Source organism: Mobula hypostoma, chromosome 6 (genome assembly GCF_963921235.1).
Source record: "Mobula hypostoma chromosome 6, sMobHyp1.1, whole genome shotgun sequence".
Taxonomy (NCBI): Eukaryota; Metazoa; Chordata; class Chondrichthyes; order Myliobatiformes; family Myliobatidae; genus Mobula; species Mobula hypostoma.
In genome coordinates, this window is record NC_086102.1 from 162,465,828 (window position 1) to 162,488,478 (window position 22,651).

Below are 22,651 nucleotides of genomic sequence, written 5' to 3' on the forward strand. Positions count from 1 at the left end.
TCCCCCAATTGTGTTTCTTTTCATTCTTAGTTTTATTTTTTTAAACTAATTTACTTCTCTCTGTAGAAGCCTATTTCTGGCATTCACTTTCTGCTCCCCATATGAATACAGTTTGTCAGTGTGCTCCTCCACAACTCAGAAAATCCAGTAGATCCAGGGTCAATAGCATACAGCTTACATCCTTTTAGATGCCAAAAATTCGAAGTTGCTTAACATTGCATAGCACACAAAAACATATACCAGATAAACATCTTATGGAAAATTATAGCCCCAAGTATATTTTCTGTCAGTAACACTTCATGTCCAGTACCAGAAGTTCTTATTCCATGACATAATTTACATCCTTTTAACTTCACCTCAAATTAACCTGCATTACTCATCTGCATTATACATTTCAAATCGAGAAAAAAGCTCAATATATTATAATATCATTTAAGATCAGTAAAATGGTTTAAAAAAGAAACACTGGAATAAAAAGAAAGTTTATGATTTGTTTTAAAGTTAATTTCTACAAAGAAGTTTAAAGCAGTTTGAGTAATGAGCATAGTGGTTCTCTGCAATACTCAAGATGTAACCACACCTTCACAACATGTCTCCTGGAATGCAAAGTGGAAATAAAACAACAATCATAAAGAAAGTAATTAAATTACAGGATTAGTTGAGTATTTATTCCAATGTAGTTATACTAACAGGAAACCAACTCACTGCAAAACCAGTTAAACTGCGTAAATTACTAGAAAAGGTAACAAGCAGAAATAGTTACCTTTTTTTGACATAGGCAAATTAAGGATTTAAAGAGTTAAAGCTTTATTTGTCTTAGGTACATTGAAACATACAGTAAAATACAATGTTTGCGTCAACAGTGAACAAAGGCCGAAGATCTGATGGGGGTAGCCTGCAAGTGTGGCAAAGCTGCCGGTATCAGCATAGCATGCCTACAACTTATCAACCCTTACTAACCTGTACATCTTTGGAATGTGGGAGGAAACCAGAGCACCCAGAGGAAACGCACGTCACAGAGAGTACATACAAACTCCTCAAAGACAACAGTGTGAAGCATCACACTAGCCACCACACTACCATTCCACGAATCGCAAACTAATCTTAAGCAACAAAAGGTACAAATACACAAAACTGCTTTAAATATAATTCTTTTATTCCTTGAATGCTATATTAACTTGAAAGTAAGTACAAGCAATTAATAAAGACATTCTCTCAGAAACACTGCTTAGACCACAATGAGAGATACAAGTCATGAAGTTATTAAACAATACATACTTTTTGAATGTTAAAGCTGCACAAAAGGTGAAGATTTTGAAAAACTGACCTGCTTCAAGATTACTTAATCTAAGAAATTAGGTTGAGCCAATTACAATTTAATTCTAAAATTAAATGTTCGTCTTAAGAAATAAAAATCTTACCGCCAAATGGAATGATGCAAACATTGTGCTTGGATGCTAGCTCTACTATCTTGACCACATCAGAATGACAACCTGGAAAACAAAAAGATTTTCCTAAATGTTGATCTTGTATAACCCAGCCTTAAGCTCCCCATGAACTACAAGAGAAGCTTAAGAAAACATTTCTTATAGGAAAGCACTACCATCCTCTACTTCAAAAATTAATGAAAAAATTGCTAAATCCAAAAATACTATGTCAAATACCTTTTCATCACCAATTCACAAAACATTGAAAAAAGAAACAAATAATTAAAGCAGAGAAAATGTGTAAGACTTTGGTAAAAACAAAATTAATAGGCACAATTAGTGCCGGAGAAAGTAAAGAAAAAAGATTACACTCAACCAATTTGGCTCTGAAGACATGTACATGGCAGAACTTTAACAGTTAAGGTTGCTTACAGTTGATTCATACATTATGAAACAAAGGAGGAGCACAGAGGCAGAAGAAAAATACTATTTGAATAGGGGTACTTTTCAATGGAAGCATATCTTATTTATTACCCAGAATTACACATTCACTTTTCAGTTTGGTAGGGATATGTTGCTTTGAAATTGATTTAATAAACAAAACATCACACTTACTTGGCCAGATTACAACATCTGGAACTCGTTCAACTTTGCCTTCACGTAGAGCAAAAATCTCATGTAAACAGTGGCCTGTGTTTAAAATATATTGGTTAGTCACAAAATAATATGTATATATACATTGAGGAAACAATTTTTTTTACAATTTCTTACCATGGGATCTTATTAATCTATCCTCTGGATCTTGTGAAAACGGGATTCCTAGATCTTTTAGATCTTTGAGACATTCCTCATTTAGAATGGGTAATGGAAGATCTTCCAAATTTGGTGTAGTCTTCAAAAGTTTAAAAATAAAGTGTATTATTCATTTCTATAAAACTGTTTGTCTTAAAAGAGCAAATACAGTTTAACATCTCTGGTAAAACTTCAGCATATTTTGGAACAAAATTGCAATTTTAAAAACTGATCATCTAAACTTGGCCCTCATAATTTAAATGACTGAAGGTAGACTATAATAAACTGCATGGTTAAAATACAAATGTTTATATTGTTTGACAAAGACAAATACTTTCTTCTGGAAAATATCTAGAAAACCATCTGAGTGTTTCCTGTGCTTTATAAGAATCAGTAATTCATGATAAATGTGGTCCATGTCGCACACTGTATTTTAACCATGCAGTTTAAAATATTAAAGGTATGTCAACTTAGAAAATTCTTACCCTTGGGGTTGTTTTGTGCTCCAAACTTGCTCCAAAAGATTTTTCCATCCACTCTTTCAAAGCTGGAAGCACCATTCCACTAAGTCGATACCTGAGCATGAAACTTTCTCTTAGTGACCATGAATCTGGCATTTTACTGTTCATGATATATTCAAACTTGATTTAAGCAAAGAAATCCCAACTCTAAAGATCAAAAAACAAATTTAGTTAAAAATAGCTATCACTTATTACTTATCTAATAGGCAATTTTGCCCAATACTTTATTTAACTTAAGCAGCAAATATTCATATTTGATTTGCGATAATTTCTTAAATCTGAGGTCCTCAGCCACTGAAACTATATTAAAAAGAAATACAGAAATGCAAGGAGTATAAACTGCCAAGTATTTAATGGAGGACTTTTTTTTTAAATGACGCTAATAAGTTTAAAGGGCTTTGGAATACATGTAACTTGCACTCTTATTTGATTTTTTTAACTGTCTAAAACAAAAGCTAAAACTTAAAACTCATTTCTAATCAGTCAAGAATTGATAAATGCATTTTGAATTTTGAAGGCTAACAAACTCTTTTAATTCTAATGTGAAAACACACACCGGACAACTTGGATTCAACAAAGAATTAAGAGTCAACCCAAGAATTTGATTGTGGAGGGAGTTTTCCAAGAAATTAAAAAACACAAGCAAATTTAGGACATGGGTCTCTAAATGTAAGCTTTGGATAACTGAAAGCTTTGTCCATTGATAGTTGATAGAGGTACAATGTTAATTTTTTTAAAAATCTACATTCGAAACATATGTACAAGAATGCACAATAGGTTAAAGGAGGCCATTAGTGCATACTATTGCTCTGCATATTTACTTAAAATACCTAAAACATGACAGCAGGGAATTTTCTGAGTTGGCTTACTATCTGCATTTCTCATTTACCTAAGTTTACTTTCTCCAAATTGGGACATCAGTCTTGCTGGCTCTGACAGCCCTAGCATTCAAATGGCAAAACCCTAGGCAGATTAAGGTTGATATACATTCCTGTGCAAAAGTCTTAGATATAGGTAGGTGTGTGTATATATATATATATATATATATATATATATATATATATATATATAGGTAGAGTAGCTATAACTTTTGCACAGTACTGTAATTGTCAATGTGAAGCCGAGATAGAGTTTGAAAATCTGGTGGGAGTAAAGGATGGTGGGAATGGCAAGGGTGGAGCGCCACAGTAGGGGTGTGAGACAGGTGGCAGAGAAGGTGTGCTAGGGGCAGAGGGTGGTGCAGGTGCAGACACACCCAGCCTTCAGACACCAGGCATGGTCATTTGATTTCAAATAATTGGTTTATTCATCATTATAGAATGTGTCTCTGGTGCTTCCTGCTCCATCCCCTCCCCCCCTCCCCTGACCCTTTTCCCAACCATGATTCCCCTCACGCTACCCTCTTCCCACTGTTAATCCACAATAGAGACCCATATCAGAATCAGGTTTATCATCACTCACATATGTCATGACCTTTTTTTGTAGCAGCAGTATAGTGCAATACATATGTAATGCCCTGGGTCATATTTTTACTGTTATGCTGTATGCATTTCATTTTTTGTTGTACGCATTTCATTTTGGCAGTTGTCAGAGCAGCTTGTTTGGGTTATGGTTGAAGATAAAAGATAAGAGAAATATGTGCCATCCAATTAGGCTGGTCAAATTAAGGGGCAGTTTCTCTGGTGAGGGACACTAAGGTTGGGCTTGGGTTTTTGTTCGGCGGGAGATGAAGAGAAAAGACACTGGGGAGAACCCATCGTAGCATATGATTGGGTGGAAGACTCGTTTGTTCGAGATGGATTGCGAGCAACATTCGGAAAGTGGTGTGTGCTTTCAGGCTGACCGAGGGCCCAGCACTCGAGTGACAGAGAAGTTCAAGATGAGCTCCAATTTGTGCACATATGACTGTATAATTAGAATGGGCCCTTTTCTTTTTGTTATTCTTTACTAGTTCTTTAAAGTTAAGATTCATAAATACAATTCCTTTAATTGTATGCAGTGTACTGTCTGTTATTTCATGGCACTATTTTGTAACAGGGTAGCAAATTACATAGCATCCACACACACCGAGATTTGGGATGGGATCGAGCAGTCTCAATCTCACAAGTTTGGCAGGACTTGAGAGTGTTTTCCCTAGACTTACACAGCCAAGGAAACCAGGGTGTTTCACATAAAATTACTATAGTACTGTGCACAAGTCTTAGGCATTCTTTGGAAGCTTTGCCATTTGTCAAAATCCCCAGGCCTCAGCTTCGTCATTTATCAAGGCAACTCTCACAACACACTGGGGGAACTCAGCAGGTCAGGCAGCATCTGTGGAAAAGATCGGTCGACGCTTTGGGCTGGAACGTCCACCGATCTTTTCCACGGATGCTGCCCGACCTGCTGAGTTCCTCCAGCATGTTGTGAGTGTTGCTTTGACCCCAGCATCTGCAGAGTATTTTGTATTTGTGTCGTCATTTATCAAAGCTGTCAAGGTTGTTCAATGTCTCTGAATCCCTGTTATAAAGAATCATTTAAAAAGTTGATTAAAAAAATCAAAAGATAACAAAGCAAAATGAAAATTTCAAGAGTTAGACTATTATTGTTGCAAAAAATGTTAGAAGTGTTTTTAGTAATGAAAAGGATTATAACACAAATCAACTCGCACCAAGACTGGACACAGTATTCAGATTCAGTAGTCGGATTCAGTATAAATGAACTTAGGAGGGCTTGGGAGTCCACGTGCAAGAACCCCAGAAGATTAATTTACAGTTTGAGTCTGTGGTAAAGGTGGTAAATACAATGGTGGCATTTATTTCAAGGGGAATAGAATATAAAAGGCAAGGAGATAATGATGAGGCTTTATAAGACACTAGTCAGGCCACACTTGGAACAGATTTGGGCCCCATATCTCAGAAAAGATGTGTCATCTTTGGAGAGAGTTCAGAGGAGGTTCATGAGGATGATTCCGGGAATGAAGGGGTTAACATGTGAGGAGCATTTGGCATCTTCTCACTGAAATTTAGAAGACTGCGGGGAGGGGGAGAATTTCATTGAAACCTACCGAATGTTGAAAGGACTAGATCAGGTGGATGTGGAGAGGATGTTTCCAGTGGTGGGGTATCCAGAACTAGAAGGCAGAGCCTCAAAATAGAGGTACGACCTTTTAGAGGTAAGGAGGATTTTGTTTAGCTAGACAGCAATGCTTCAACAAGTTAGGAACTACAAAGAATTTGAAGGTATCAACAATCATCTTCAATGTTACAAATAAAATGAAGATTTGGAGGATGCAATCGCAGATAGCATTGTATGAAGGCAGTCTATTATCTGTACTAGGTGTCTGCACTGACTTTGTTCATTGCATATACTGGATGAACTCCTCCGTTGATAAGTAATACACAGTTTTGTAGTACTCCAGTGCTATTGGTAGTGCTCCAATTTGTTCTGTATTTCACTTAAATACATAATTTGCTACTCATTCTGGTTTTTTTATACTTTTTAACTATTTCCATGAAACTTTGGCAAACTGGGACAGTAGCTTAATTGGACCAAAATGTACTGGTCCCGATGTGTCTCCATTAACCAGAATCCACTGTACATTGAAAGAAATGCACCCAAGACATTCACACTGTGTAAAATAAAAACAAGTTGCAGATACATTAGTCATATTTCGGCTAGTATAACTACAATCAACTGAAGTGCTTCAACTAAGCTGAAACAGAAGAGGCAATACAATTCAAATACATCAAAAATGATTGAACAGTAAACCAAAAATGGGAAAGAGTAATCATGGTCAGTCATAAAGGAGGTCATTGGTGGCTATGATGAAATTTATCTTGCTGCACCAATTCTTTCAGAATCTTGTGATTTTTGAAAGATCACTACTAATGCCTCAACAACGTCTTCAGCTACCTCTTTCTGAACCCTAGGGTGTAGTCCATATGGTCCAGGAGACTCATCTACCTTCAGACCCTTCAGTTTTCCAAGCACATTCTCCTTAGTAATAGCAAATACACTTACTTCTCTGCCCCGATATTCTTGAATTTATGGCATACTGCTGTAATCCACTTTGAAGACAAATGCTAAATACTTAAGCTCATCTGCCATTTCTGTCCCCCATTACTACCTCTCCAGTGTCATTTTCCAATGGTCTGTAACTCCCTTCACCTCACTGTAAAATCAATACATCTGATTTTAGCTTTTCCCCCTCAAACTGCATGGTGAATTCTGTAATATTATGCTCACTGTCTCTTAGGGGTTCCTTTACCTTAAGCTCCCTCATCAAATCTAGTTCATTATACATCACCCAATCCAGAGCTGCCTTTCTCTTAGTGGGCTCAACCATAAGCTGTTCTAAGAAGCCATCCCATAGGCATTCTATAATTCTATCTCTTGGGGATCCAGCATCACCCTGCTTTTCCCAATCTACCCGCATATTGAAATTCTCCATGACTATCGTAACATTGCTCTTTTCACGTCTTTTCTATCTGCCATTGTAATTTGTACCCTACATCCTGGCTACTGTTCAGAGGCCTGTATATAACTCGCATCAAGGTCTTTTCACCATTGCAGTTTCTTAACTCTACCCACAAGAATTCTACATCTTGCTATCCTATATCACCTCTTTCCTTCTGTTACCCAGCTACCTGCCTCCTGCAACTGAGAGGTGACTACCTTACTTGCAGTTCCTGTCCATCACCACCACATGCTCCCATAAAACCCAAAGATCAACCAGCTGCAGCTTCAGTTCTCTAACACAGTCTCTAAGGAGCCGAGGTTCGATGCACCTTGTTCAGATGTAGCTATCAGAGAGATTGGAGGTCTCCCAGAGTTCCCACATGAAGAACATACCACTAACCCTGGACCCATTCTTAATGCACTAGCTATGTACTATTAGACAAAGAAAGGGGAAAAATACTTACTAGAAACTTACTTAGAGACTTCGCCCCTTCTCGCATAACCTTCTTGAGCCAAAGTTTAACCACTCTAACCCTGGCCCACTCCCACAATAGCCACTGCACCTATACCTTGCTTCTTTTTGTTGGCCTTTGCCTAGAGCCTAATTAGACTGCTATAATTTGTCTCCTGCAAATATAAGCCACCATTACCACCACCAGGATAGGAAATGCTTTCAAGTACTGTGTGGTTCCACAGTGCAAGTACAAAGAATGAAAACTTCTTCTTAAGCTGTCTGTGTCTGGCATCTCAAATATAGTGCTTTACGTTGCCTGGTGGGGTAGGGTGTGTGTGGTCTTAAGAGATAAGCCATTTATACCATGAAGTTAAGCGAAGTTCAACTGACAAGCATTAGAATTTTGCTTCCTTCTTGCATCTCAATGTAAACTAAAGTGCCATTCGTGTTTCATTTTGATTGTGGAGGATATTTTACTTTTGGAACATCTAATTTGTTCCCAACCTTCATTATGCATATTTAGTAAACAGGCTCACACCTGGCTCTGGCAAAACTCAGATCTACAACTAAATATGTAAAGACATTGTGTACAATGTGCTGACATTTCTTAATTTTCTTGTAGTCATTTATTACCCAGTTGAAACTGAGCAGTTCCAAGTTAAGAGGCCAAACTCTACAGGAGAATTGAAAGGAAATAATTCAAAGATTCAAAGTACTTTTATAATCAAAGTATGTATACAGAATTCTGCTCCACTCTTATGAAAACAATCTAGAGATTAAAGTTTAGATAGAAAAAAATGTATTTCTCTCGTGCATAGTTGGGAGTTTCATTTGTGTATTCTGCATGGCACATTTCTAAATACTAATTAATCACGGCAACTACAGCTGAATTGTGCTGCTGCAGACATTGCCACAGCCCAATGGCTGTTGACCATAATTCCATTTTGTTTTCTTGTTAGAAAAACATCTGCTCTACTAAGTTCAACATCGCTAAATGCATTACTGGACAATTCAAATATCTGCTCCCTCTTCAGGAATACCACTTACAACTTGCTACTGGAACACTGCAGTCTGAAAACAAACTGCATAAGTTTGGGAAATTGCTCTGTCACAACTGCACAGAATAATTCTATCTTTTTCTAATACAGGCCATCTCTGGGTTATGAATAGACTTCATACTTACAAACATCCACAAGCTGACTTTGACCAGAAGCCAGAAATGCACAATACTTGATATGGTCTCCATTCCACCACAGTATTGTAATGAATGGCATGAAAAGCACACAAGACTGATACAAAAAAATAATTAAAGGGGAGAGGGAGGGTTGAGAGCAAGGGCGAAGAGTTCTGCTATTCACTGCAACAAATATACATACATACAGTGGACTTTTGAATTGAATGATAGCATGGAGCTTCATCCAGTTGTACAGGTGCCAATCATCAGACGTTGACAACCTAAGGGTGGCCTGTGTAGTACATGTACAACATCTAAGGTCAGCATGAACTGAGTGACATGTTCAATTATCATATCTGGATACAAGTATGCATTAACTTCCGGATTTCATCAAGGCTATTTGTGAGGAGGAAAATGGGGAAAAAAGTCAAAAGAAAAGTCCAGGTAATACCATATACCCGTGTAATTTTTAAAAAAAAACATTATTTAGTAAACACAAGGTTTGCAGAAAACAGCACAAAATAAATGCGATTCAGTCACAAGTAATTTTTGAAAAGTAAAATGTTGCATAAGCAATATGGAATTTTGCATATATCTAATAAGGAATAAAGATGGGTTTTAACCTCACTTTCATAAATGGTTTTCCAAATATCAAGTTCAGTTTATTGTCATTCAACTGTACACATTTATACTGCCAAACAAAACAAAGTTCCTATGGACCAAGGTGCACAGCACAGTGCATATAACTCACAAAAATAAAACAAAGTAATATTCATCATCATCATTATGTGCCATGGTGTATGACATGGGCAGTTATGGTCTTCAATTTGAGAAGTTGTAAAAAGCTCTTCAGTATTTTTGCCTGCCCATCCCTTGATGTAACTCATGAATGCCATGCATTGTCAGCCGCAATTTTTTCTTCTACCAATTTTCCTGACATTGCAAGACGTTCGAGCTTCTCTTTCCTCAGTACAGCCTCCCGGCAGTGAACAGATGCACGCAATCCAGCCTGTCATTCCACCACTCAAACACACGAGGGCAGCATCGACAGGCAAGGCCGGGCCCCAGTTGAGCTCAACCATGATGTAGCACTTCCGCGCCTCTCACCTAGTCTGTAGCAGCGGGCAAGCCCGAGACTTGAGGCTTCGTCCTCACTACAACTGAGGATACACAGTTCCCATGTCGACTGTCCCTCCACCAGACAAGGGTAACAGGCCTGTAGCAACTTAAATTATCACTGTACAATAGAGTCTTGTGATCGCAAGTGAAATGTCTGAGACCATCTCCCACAGTTATACTGCACCAAGTCCGATGCTTCCGAATAGCAGGCAGCAACGCAGTCTGCAGTCAAATCAGCTCCTCCATCACACAGGCGAGCTCCTCCGATATCCCGACCGGCTCCTTCGAAACCTCGGCCTACCCACTCCGACACCAGTCCAGCTACTCTGATCAACAAGCAGTTCTCTAATGGAGTAGTTCTGGGGTAAAACTGTCTTTGGATTGTTAAAAAAAAACACATTTACAAAGAAAAAAAGCACCTTTGGTTCACCCAAAAAGAGTTCACATGTTGAAGCATATACTACTATCATTGAAATGTTCATAGGTTGTTCTCAGAGTTTCACCAGCAGAACTGTGTCTGATGTACTCGTTAGAATTTAGAAGATTGAGGGGGGATCTGATTGAAACGTATAAGATTCTAAAGGAATTGGACAGGCTAGATGCAGGAAAATTGTTCCCGATGTTGGGGAAGTCCAGAACGAGGGGCCACAGTTTGAGGATAGAGGGGAAGCCTTTTAGGACCGAGATTAGGAAAAACTTCTTCACACAGAGAGTGGTGAATCTGTGGAATTCTCTGCCACAGGAAACAGTTGAGGCCAGTTCATTGGCTATATTTAAGAGGGAGTTAGATATGGCCCTTGTGGCTACGGGGGTCAGGGGGTATGGAGGGAAGGCTGGGGCGGGGTTCTGAGTTGGATGATCAGCCATGGCCATAATAAATGGCGGGGCAGGCTCGAAGGGCCGAATGGCCTACTCCTGCACCTATTTTCTATGTTTCTATAATGTGCAGCATCCCATAGCTTTTGCTTCTTTCAGCATCTAGTGTTATTCTCACACCTTGTTCCTGTTTATCACCACCTGAGTAGATCAGTTTGCATTCATCAGAAACAAAACATCCAGTCCCTTTCCACCTTGTCTCACACATTCCCATGAGGTTGACTTTCAAATGTTCTATTTCTTGCTTCACATTCTCTAGCTTGAAAAGAGTTCACATTCCATGTTGCTATTTTGATGGTATCCTTGTTGTGGACAATAGAGTCTCACCTGTCATACACCAGTATCTCTACCGAGCGAGGGATCATTGCCTGTGGGGAAGAACCCCTTTACGCAGTTGTTCTTATCCTGTTTTCTATTTATGATCATGGCTGTTCTTGGCAAATTTATTTGATATTATAAGCTAAAAGTATTAAATACTGTGTTATATCATCATCATTACATGCTGTGTCATAAGATGTGGGCCATTATGGTCTATTAGCCATGACTGTTCTTGGCAAATTTTTCTACAAAAGTGGTTTGCCACTGCCTTCTTCTGGGCAGTGTCTTTACAAGAGGGGTGACCTGGCCATTATCAATACTCTTCAAAGATTGTCTGCCAGCATCAGTAGCCACATAACCAGGACTTGTGATATGCACCGGCTGCTCATATGACCATTCACCCCCGCTCCCGTAGCTTCACATGACCCTGATCTGGGGGCTAAGCAGGTGCTAAACCTTGCCCAAGGGTGACCTGCAAGCTAGCAGAGGGAAGGAACACCTTTATCCTCCTTTAGCAGAAATGTATTACCACAAATAAATTAACAAATATGAAGTGATACAAGTTTAAAAAGTAAACAGCTAACACAACTGGCACTTCACGCGTGATGATACCTGGGTGGTAGCAGGGAGTTCAGTAGTCTTACGGCCTGGGGGGAAGAAGCTGTTTTCAATCCTAACAGTTCTCATCTTAAAGCTATGTATCTCCTGCCTGGTGGTAAGGGCGCAACGAGATTGTTGGACAGATGGGGAGGATCATTGACAATGCTAAGGGCCCTGTGTACACAGCAATACTGATAAATATCTCTGGTGGGTGGAAGGGAGACCCCAATGCTCCTCTCTCAATCCTTTGTAGGGACTTGCAGTAGATAACTTGCAAATCCTGTACCAGACGGTGATGCAGCTGGTCAGGATGTTCTCCATGGTGCTCCTGTAAAAATTTGTTTTGGAGGGGGGGCCTAACTCACCTCAATATCCTCAGGAAGTAGACACAATGCTGTGCTTTGATGAGATTGTGAATGAGTGCACTCCCGGAAACCCAATGCTCCTAACTCTCTCCACGGAGGAGCTGTGTATGTGCACTGAGGAGTGGTTAGCCTGCACCTTCCTAAAGTCCACAAGCATCTCTCTGTTCTTATCCAAGTTGAGACTCAAGTTGGTTCTTCCAGCCACTCTCCCTCCTCTCTGTATGCGGTCTCACTGTCGTTGTTGATAAGGCTAACCACTGCTGTGTTGATGACTCGGTTTGAACTGGATCCAGCAATGCAGTCATGCATCAGCAGCGTGAATGGCGGCAAGCTGAGCGTGCAGCCCTGAGGAGTGCTGGTGCTCAGCATGATACTGCTAGGGAAGTTTCTGCCTACATCGACTGACTCTGCCTTTTCTGTCAAGAAGTCCAGGACCCAGTTACAAAGAGAGGTGTTGAGACCCAACAAGGACAGCTTATCTACTAGTTTCTGAGGGATGATCATAGTAAATGCCGAGCCAAAGTCAACAAACAAGGGCAATGACATTTGAATTTCAGGACTCACTTGCAGTAAAGCAAAACATAGGATATCATTGTTATTTTGTCTTTCTGAACTTTCAAATATTTAATATTTGTTTGAAGATTATGCAAATGATCACTCTATAAATGGAAACCAGCTGCAAATATTGAGAGTTGCATTTCATCTATTAAAAATATTTACAAAATAAAAACTGAATCCAGAACATGGGTCTTCTAATGATATTATCCCAAGGACAAACATGATGATAACGTAACTTCAAATGAATTTGTCAAAATAATTCTAATGTTAGAAGACAAGGATATTTGTAAAGTAGTAAGTAAAAAGTACTATAGTCCACAGTACTTTACAACAAAGACAACAATATAGTTGAGAATATCCATATGTCTGAAAGAAAATAGTGGAATTCAGATACCTCATATAAACTCTCCTTCATAATTAACATACCAAACATTACAGACAAGTTTACTCATTCCCAGAGGAACAAATTCATTTAGCAGCAGTAGCAAATACGAGTTCTAATGCAATTTATAATGCATCTATAATCCAACCTTGTTGTAGCCAGGAGTGGTAATGGGGACAAGCTCCCACTGCCTATTAAATCCTCCCAATGGTGTGCATCTCCACTAGCCTCTGACAACCAAGTGCAGCTCCTGGCTTTCACGTGTGGCTTAGCTACTAAGCCCAGCAGAACAATTTCTACTGACAGGAGAAGGGCAAAGGTGGGTTTCTGGCACCTTAAAACTAGTCGCTTCAGGCAACTAGGGCTTGTCAGCCGTGGCTGGCAGCTCATCTAGCAGAAGGAAAACTCTGATCTCAAACCTCCACAACCTTGCAGCTATACCCACTCATGGAGAAAGCTTCAGGAGTAGTAAACCCATGGGGAAAAATCTGAAGCTGAAGACCCTAAGACAGTCTTACATCGGATACAATGCTGACTGGCAACTCCTGCACACTTCTAGTACCAAACTGTATCGGTCTCTGCTGTCCTTTGGGTTTATCTGATGCATGGAGAGGGGGAGCTTGCTACGTGGGCAATAGCTTGCTCTCCATATCGTACTGCCCAGGCTTGCATATGTAGACAGCTAGATATCCATGGTCAACTCTGACCAATGGAGGCCTCATAATGCAACCATGCTCATCTTCATAAGCTTGGTGTATCTCATCAAAACTAGTTTTTAAAAACAAAGTTCTTCCAATTCTAAGGAGACAGTAACTGAAAGAATTACCTTTGAAGTTTACATTGAACATTATTAAGCAAAGTCTTACCTTTTGCCTGTAAATTCACCATGCCCCTTTTTATTAAATGTAAATTTGGAATCCCTGTAGCCCCATCCATTCCATTTCAGAATCTCCTGCCTTAAAATAAAGAAATTATTTCAATACAAATATATAATTATATATATACACAAAATGCACGTTCGAGACTAATAAAATACTTTTTCCAAAACATCAATCCATTTGCTGTCAGAAGCACACAATTATATATCAAGTCCACACTGACTATTTCATTCTCCTCACATTGTCTGTAACTCCCTATAGATTGTACCACTCACATGTTAAGGGCAATTTACACTGACCAATTAACCTACCATTACCTTAATGTTCATCTCTATGATACACATCTATCAGTTTATGAGATACAGAAGGTAGGAAACATCCAAACTGAATTCTGTAAAACTCAATCTTTAAGTCAGTGTGCTTGGAACTTTGGTGGTGCTGCACAAGTAGATGCTCTTTCTTTAATACTCCAACGTGCTTAATTCCCTTTAAAGACATTGCACAGTAACATTTCAGAAAACGTGGTAAGATTTACTCACTGCAGCCCACAGAAAATGAAGGGGGAAGTGCAGCAAACATCAGCTGATGAGCCAGGTGTCAAAGCATTGAGATTTTCAAAAGATAAGATAGCAGACTTTTATGTAATACTTAAGACCAATACTTACAATAAGCCAACAAAACAAAATGTTGAAATTCTGAAGACCAAACTGTATAGAAAGTCACAGTTACTATGAACAACACACAAAATGCTGGAGGCACTCAGGTCAGACAGCATCTATGGAGAGGAATAACCAGTCAATGTTTTGGGCTGAGACTCTTCAGCAGGACTTTCAAGTGTCTCGGTTGGAAACGTCAACTATTTATTCCGCTCCGTAGATACTGCTGAGTTCCTTCGTATTTTGCGTGTTGCTCAGGATTTTGCAAATGCAGAATCTCATGTTTATAGTTACCATGAATACAGTTCTATGGATAATCTGCACAAAGACAGAGTCAACTAAGGCTCAGTTAGAAATTTGAGCTCAGCCAACTATCCTGACAACTGACACCCCTGGTACAGTACTGAAGAAATGCAACTTTATCAGAAATAGTATTTCCAAAATGAGACGTTAAATCAATAGCATTGCTGTTCTCTGAGGTGGATGTAAATGATCCAGCTTCATTATTTGAGTCAAAGACTATACTGTTACTATATCCAGAACAGAGCATTTGGTTACTGCTGAATGAGAAGGCTGTGTACAACCTTGCCGCCATATTGCTTATATTACAACTGCAAAATCAGAGGAATATGCTGGAACTTTCACCAGGAATTATTTCTCCACCCTTTGCAGAGAAGCTGTCTGACCTGCGTACTATTTTGTGTTTCAATTTCAGATTTCCAACAACTGTAACTTTCTGATTTACATTTCAATAATATGTACTTCATTGGTAGTACTTTGGCAAGTCATGCCACTCTAAAAATACATCTAAAAAAGACCAGAACAGGCAGGTTAAAATTTTAGTTTAATGATTATGCATCAGTAAATTAAAATCCAAAACTATAAGAAACAGAATGTGCATTCTGCATTTAACATTTCAAAACTACTCAATGATTAAAAGTACTCCACATTTCTTCATAATTGTACGATTACCAAAGTGTAAGATTGATCAATTTTATCAACCTGATACTAAAGTACAAAACACTGACTCAACAATGCCAAGTCAAAATGGCTCAAAATATAGAACAAGTCATTTCCTACCAAAGGGACAATTAACTTTAAGGGTTCTCGATTTTGTCAGATCTATCAAATTAAATTGCAAATTTACATCAAGTTCATTGACGATGGCTCTTGGTGATGCAGTTGTTTTCCAAAAAAAAGAGAAAACCACAGCAACAGGGAAGAAAAACTGCACAAGAACAAGAGCTAATTTTGTACAAGTGGACAACACACTCCAGATATAAAACACTTTAGAATTAACAAATGACCAGGAAGGGCAATGTGTGACTGTAAATGAAATAGTTACAGGGATTCAGATGGTAATACTACAAGAAACTCAGGTTCTGCAACTGGTTCTTAAAACCCTTGGAGCAAGTGAGAGAACTTCAAAATGGATGAGCAACTATCTGTGGCACCATAGCACAGGAAATTAGTCACGTATTGCTGAGGATACCTCCCATGCTTCCCCTGAGTTAAAAAAACATAACTGTAGTTGGGGACATACTGCATTGTTAAGAGGGTAGACACTATTCTGTGACCACAAGCATAAGAATCGAAGACATTGTTCTCTACCCAGACACCTTCTCCAGGCTGCAGAGGAATTTAGTGGGAAGGAGAGGATCTAGTTGTCATGATCCATGTAGGTACCAACAATGTAGTTTCTATTGAGCAAGCCTGAGAAATTGAAAAGTACTGGAGATAAGAAAAGATTGTTCGTTCTGATGGTCTGCACCTAAACCATGTCAAGGATTAAAGGCCTAAAAAGTCAAATAACTAGGAAGATGGATAGGGCTTTAAATAGGCAAGGCATTAATGGGGAGAAATCTAGAATACTAAAAAGACAAGGAAGTAGCACATGTGAAAGGATAACCAATTTGTGTTAGGCAGTGACAGATTATAAAATGTGCACTGAAAGGCAGAGCAAAACCAAAGCGTATACAGTCAGGGTAAGGAATATAATGGGGAAAACTAGACTAGTCTGTGAATAACTAAATTTAGTTAACTATGCCGATACGATTGCAAAGATTGCAGCAAAGTTGATTGGTGAATGATAGGTACAGACAACAGCATGAGATTGCACATCATCATCATCAGGTGCCATGCCCAGACTGAGCTTTGACTGCCATGGCCCACACACTCCTGTTTCTGGTCAAGCAGATCAATTCATTGGTATTCATTTCCAGTTCTCTGGCTGCTGTCTCCATCATCATTTGTCTTTGCCTTCCTGTTGCTTTCTTCCCTTCAATCTTTCCCATAATTATCATGTGTTCTGGCTCCTCTTTCCTAATCACATGTTCAATGAAGTTACGTTGCCTTTTCATGATCTCATACTTTATTTCTCTTTTTGTGCTTGCTCTGTTCATGACATCCTCATTAGATATTCATTTCGTCCATGATATTCTTTGCATCCTCCTCAAAAACCACATCTCTGCTGCTTCAATTCGTTTCTTCATGTTACTAGATACTGTCCAACATTCTGAGCCATATAACATAACTGTATAAACGTAACATTTCAGTGCTCTGAGGAGGGTTGTCATGCCCAGTTTAGTGTTGGTCAGTATACGCTTCATTCTTGTAAAGGAGTCTTTTACCATCCCTATTCTCCTTTTGATGTCCACAGTTCTGCTATAATGCAATTGTTGTGCTCCTGAGGAATTTAATGTTATAGCAAATGATGTGTTATAAAAATTATGTCAATGGGAAGAGGGTTAAAGGCTAAGGATGTTTTAGACTGACAGTAACAAAACTATCTTTCCCAGAGGATTATTTAACAAAGTATTTTAATAGCTATTTAGTTTGTTATTATAAGCTAAAAGTATTAAAGATTGTATGTTATATCATCATTATGAATGTCATGGGCAATCAATGCCTATTGACCATGATTGCTCTTGGCAAATTTATCGATAGAAGCAGTTTGCCATTGCCTTCTTCTAAGCAGTATCTTTAAAAGATAGGTGACCCCTGCCATTATCAACACTCTTCAGTGTTTGTCTGCCTGGCATCAGTGTTCGCATAACCAGGACTTGTGATATGCACCAGCTACTCATGCAACCATCCACCACCTGCTCCCATGAATTCACGTGACCCTGATCAGGGTGGGGGGCTAAGTAGGTGCTATATCTTGCCCAAGGGTGACCTGTAGGCTAGCAGAGGGAAGGAACCCTTTGCACCTCCTTTGGTTGCCATATCTCCATCCCGCCACCCATGTATGTTACAACGTTTAGCATTATTGCACAAATATCAATAGAACCAATTATCTGTCAATTTCCAATGGCCTCCTGCAGCCAAACAAGCAGCCTGTGTTCTTAAGAGACAATGGTGTCTGATTACTGTAGGGATATAGCAGGCAAACTGGCCTGACCCCCACCCCACCGCTTTCCACAGCTTTCATTCTGCTTGTCAGTTTCCAAAGTAACTTTTAAGTGGTTCCTTAGTTCCCAATTGAAATTGCATAACTAATTTGGCCCCTGTAATACAAACAGAGATCCTCAATTCATTATCAAATTATATCCAATTTGCGTACCGGAACATTGCATTACAACAGAACTCCCTGTGTGATACAGCAATGCCAACAGAAATTTGGCTCAAAAATGCACTGGGTTAGACATTAAATACTTCTGGAAACAGAGTTTGGAAGGATAGGAAGGAAAAGAAGAGGGAAGCAGTATTGAGAATAATAGCCCTAGAGCAAGTCTCTTGCTGTATGCTGAAGGTCAAAGAATGGGAGAAATGGAGAAGCAAACATGTAGGAAAGTTACAGAGTGAAAACACGTAGGGCAGTTTTAATGGGGGACTTCAATGATCCCATATAAACCAGATCTATAACAGAGATCCTCAATTCATTATCACAAATCTTATCCAATAATTTGCAGAAAAGGAAATGAGGTGGCCCAAGTGCAGCAAATGTTGACTGGGAAACATTTAGATCACAAGATTTTCAAACCCCATTTCCAGAAAAGCTAGGATATTTTCCAAAATGCAATAAAAACAAAAATCTGTGATATGCTAATTCACATGAACCTTTCAAAAGTAACTGTCAAAAGTACAAAGAAAAGATTTTCAATAGTTTTACTGACCAACTTAATTGTATTTTGTAATTATACACAAATTTAGAATTTGATGGCTGCAACACACTCAACAAAAGTTGGGACAGAGTTAAATTAAGATTGAAAAGTGCACAGAATATTCAAGTAACACTGGTTTGGAAGACTCCACATTAAGTAGGCTAATTGGTAGCAGGTGAGGTATCATGACTGGGTATAAAAGTAGCATCCATCAAAGGCTCAGTCTTTGCAAGCAAGGATGGGTCGTGGCTCACCCCTTTGTGCCAAAATTCGTGAGAGAACTGTTAGTCAGTTCAAAAGGAACATTTCTCAACACAAGATTGCAGAGAATTTAGGTCTTGCAACATCTACAGTACACAATATTGTGAAAAGATTCAGAGAATTCAGAGACAGCTCAGTGCGTAAAGGGCAAGGTCGGAAACCACTGTTGAATGCGCGTGATCTTCGAGCCCTCAGGCGGCACTGCCTAAGAAACCGTCATGCTACTGTGAGAATTATAGCCACCTGGGCTCGGGAGTACTTCGGAAAACCATTGTCACCCAACACAGTCCGTCGCTGCATCCAGAAATGCAACTTGAAACTGTATTACGCAAGGAGGAAGCCATACACCAACCTTATGCAGAAACGCCGGCGAGTTCTCTGGGCCCGAGCTCATCTCAGATGGACCAAAAGACTGTGGAACCGTGTGTTGTGGTCAGATGAGTCCATATTTCAGCTAGTTTTCAGAAAAAACAGGCGTCGAGTTCTCCATGCCAAAGATGAAAACGACCATCCAGATTGTTATCAGCGAAAGGTGCAAAAGCCAGCATCTGTGATGGTATGGGGGTGCATCAGTGCCCACGGCATGGGTGAGTTGCATGTATGTGAAAGTACCATTGACTCTGAGGCGTATATTAGGATTTTAGAGAGACATATGTTGCCATCAAGGCGATGTCTCTTCCTGGGACGTCCATGCTTATTTCAGCAGGACAATGCCAGACCACATTCTGCATGGGCTACAACAGCGTGGCTTCGTAGACACAGAGTGCGTGTGCTTGACTGGCCTGCTGCCAGTCCAGATCTATCTCCTATTGAAAATGTATGGCGCATCATGAAGAGGAGAATCAGACAATGGAGACCACGGACTGTTGAGCAGCTGAAGTCTTATATCAAGCAAGAATGGACAAGATTTCCAATTGCAAATCTACTACAATTAGTATCCTCAGTTCCAAAACGATTAAAAAGTGTTATTAAAAGGTGATGTAACACAATGGTAAACATGCCTCTGTCCCAACTTTTGTTGAGTGTGTTGCAGCCATCAAATTCTAAATTTGTGTATGTTTACAAAATACAATTAAGTTGGTCAGTAAAACTATTGAAAATCTTTTCTTACCTGAGACAAAAGAATTATGAAGTAGGAGGTAAATTAGCTAGATTATTAGCATATAAATTACGAAAACAACAAGCAGACAATACAATTCATAAAATAAAGAATCCAAAGACAAAGCTTGTGGAGAGTACAATAGGGAGAATTCAAGAGAGTTTTGAAACATATTATCGAGAGCTGTACTCCCAACCCCGGGCCCCCAATGAGCCCTATATAGACAGTTTATTGAATTCTTTAGATCTACCTAAACTTACAAATTTACAAAATGAAAGTTTATTAGAACTAGTAACTGCCAAAGAACTGAACGTGGCCATCTCTAGGTTAAAGGCTGGAAAGTCCCCGGGTTCCATCAGAAGTAAACCCATCAGGTTTACTTCAGAGTGGTACAAGTCCCTGAAGTCACAGTTAGCCCCATTACTACTTAACACCTTTAATTGGATCTTGCAGAGAGGAGAAACTCCACCTTCCTGGAGAGAAGCGATTATTTCAGTTATTCCTAAAGAGGGTAAAGATAAACTAGAATGTGGCAATTATCGGCCAATTAGTGTTCTTAATTTAGATTACAAACTATTTACATCTATATTAGCGCGCACATTGGAAAAGATTTTACCTGGCCTAATCCATTTAGACCAGACTGGATTTACACAGGACAACATAAGGAGAACTCTACACATATTAGAATAGGTTAATAAGAACGAGACAGAGACAATGGTAGTAGGATTAGATGCTGAGAAAGCTTTTGATTCGGTTAGTTGAGCATTCCTATACAGAGTGTTAGGAAGATTCGGCTTTCAAGAAAAGTTTATTACAGTAATTCAGACTCTAGATGACAGCCCTACAGCCCGAATTAAGATAAATGGGGACCTCTCTGACTCTTTCATCTTAGAGAGAGGCACTAGACAGGGATGCCCAATTTCTCCTCTCCTTTTTGCGCTATATATTGAACCGCTTGCCCAGCTTTCAGTGGTCCTCGATTAATTCTTTGACTTGGAGAGAACATTGTTGGAAAAATATTATAAGATACTTCAAGACCCCATATCAGGAAAAATATAGAGATACAAACGTGACGTGTTGGAGAAGGTCGGCTCGAGGCAAATCATTTTCATATTTTCTGGGATTGCCCTAAATTAAGTATACACTGGGAAGGTATTCATAGAACATTAGTTAAGGTACTTAGGTCCCAGATACCTCTGAACTTTGAGACGCTCTATTTGGGGCATGTATTGTTTCTTGAACAGAAGGAAGATATAAAGTTGCTGCAGACCCTCTTAGCGGCAAGTAAGAAATCAATCACTAGAAAGTGGCTAAATCTAATACCACCTACATTAGAAGATTGGCACGAAATTATCTTGGAAATATTTAAAATGGAAAAGTTGACTTACTCCCTGAGAATTCAAAAAGAAAAATTTTATCAAATCTGGAATAAATGGATTGAATATATAACCCCAATGCGAGCAGACTTTAGATGACTCTCCTAATGATTTATACTGCTTTTCTCATCAACACAGTAATATTGCTAACGTAAGCACCCCTAGTCTAAATGTTTACTGTTATTGTTTTCTTTTGGAAACTAGAGAATTAATACAAGTAAAGGAAAAGATTTGGGAAAGGGATAAAAAATGATAAAATTAAGTAAATAAGTACATAGGGATTGGATAATTATATCTGGGGGCAGGAGCAAGCATGAACAAGTTAGGATATGAACACCTACAATGGATGTTACATAGGCTTACATACAACATTTTGGACCAGTGGAAATGGTCCAGAAGAGATATATGGAAACTATTGTTACTATGTTTCTTAACAACTAATACCATTACTTAGCCTAATAGATTAGAATTACCACTGTACATAATTATCTATTTAAGTGTCTAATTTCCTTTTATATCATCTCAATGTGTACTTAAGAATGTATAAATAATTATAGTTTTATACATATAAAAAAATGGAAAAGGTTAAGTGTGAAAAAAGTACATGATACTTGTGAATTCCTTATCCAAATAAAAATAAAAAATTTAAATAAAAAAAAGAAAATCTTTTCTTTGTACTTTTGTCAATTAAATAAAGGTTCACGTGAATTAACATATCACAGATTTTTGTTTTTATTGCATTTTGGAAAATATCCCAACTTTTCTGGAAATGGGGTTTGTAGGTTAGCAATAGAAAAGGAGAAAGAGTAATCTAATGTGAAAACAATTCACTGAGGAAAGAATAGCAACTGGAAGAGTGGATCTGCTCCAAGTAAACTTTAACCAAATGTTGACACCTAAAACTTCAACAGAACAATGGCCTACCATTAAAGAAGAGATTTAGAAGCAGTTGATGTATATTCCCAATAGGACAAAAAGAAATCCAGATGATAAAATTCATTTTAAAAAATCAAAAATTTCCACATAAGTGTTAGGTGATAAATATCACCAAGAACCAGAGTAGTGAAAATGAGAAGCTTAGAAAGCATAGAGTACATCAGTGAAGAATCACCGCTAACATAAATGAAAATCCAAAAGAATTCTACAGAAATATAAGGTGCAATACACAGAACAGTAGAGTCTACTAAGAACAAAAATGGGAATATGCACATGGATGCTCAAGATATCGTTAAGGTACTAAATGAGTACCTTG

The 22,651-nt window shown here is 38.7% G+C and overlaps 1 protein-coding gene across 2 annotated transcripts in view; it reads right to left on the minus strand.

Moving 5' to 3' along the window:
- Nucleotides 1–22,651, minus strand: part of agps (alkylglycerone phosphate synthase) — a 184,852-nt gene that overhangs the window by 112,713 nt on the left and 49,488 nt on the right. For both annotated transcript variants that reach the window (XM_063052099.1, XM_063052098.1), the window contains 5 exons: nucleotides 13,893–13,982; nucleotides 2,705–2,795; nucleotides 2,199–2,319; nucleotides 2,043–2,117; nucleotides 1,422–1,493 (listed from right to left, as the gene is read on the minus strand). In XM_063052099.1, coding sequence (XP_062908169.1) covers nucleotides 1,422–1,493; nucleotides 2,043–2,117; nucleotides 2,199–2,319; nucleotides 2,705–2,779 — 343 coding nt within the window. In that variant the 5' untranslated portion in view covers nucleotides 2,780–2,795; nucleotides 13,893–13,982. The remainder of the gene's footprint in view (nucleotides 1–1,421; nucleotides 1,494–2,042; nucleotides 2,118–2,198; nucleotides 2,320–2,704; nucleotides 2,796–13,892; nucleotides 13,983–22,651) is intronic.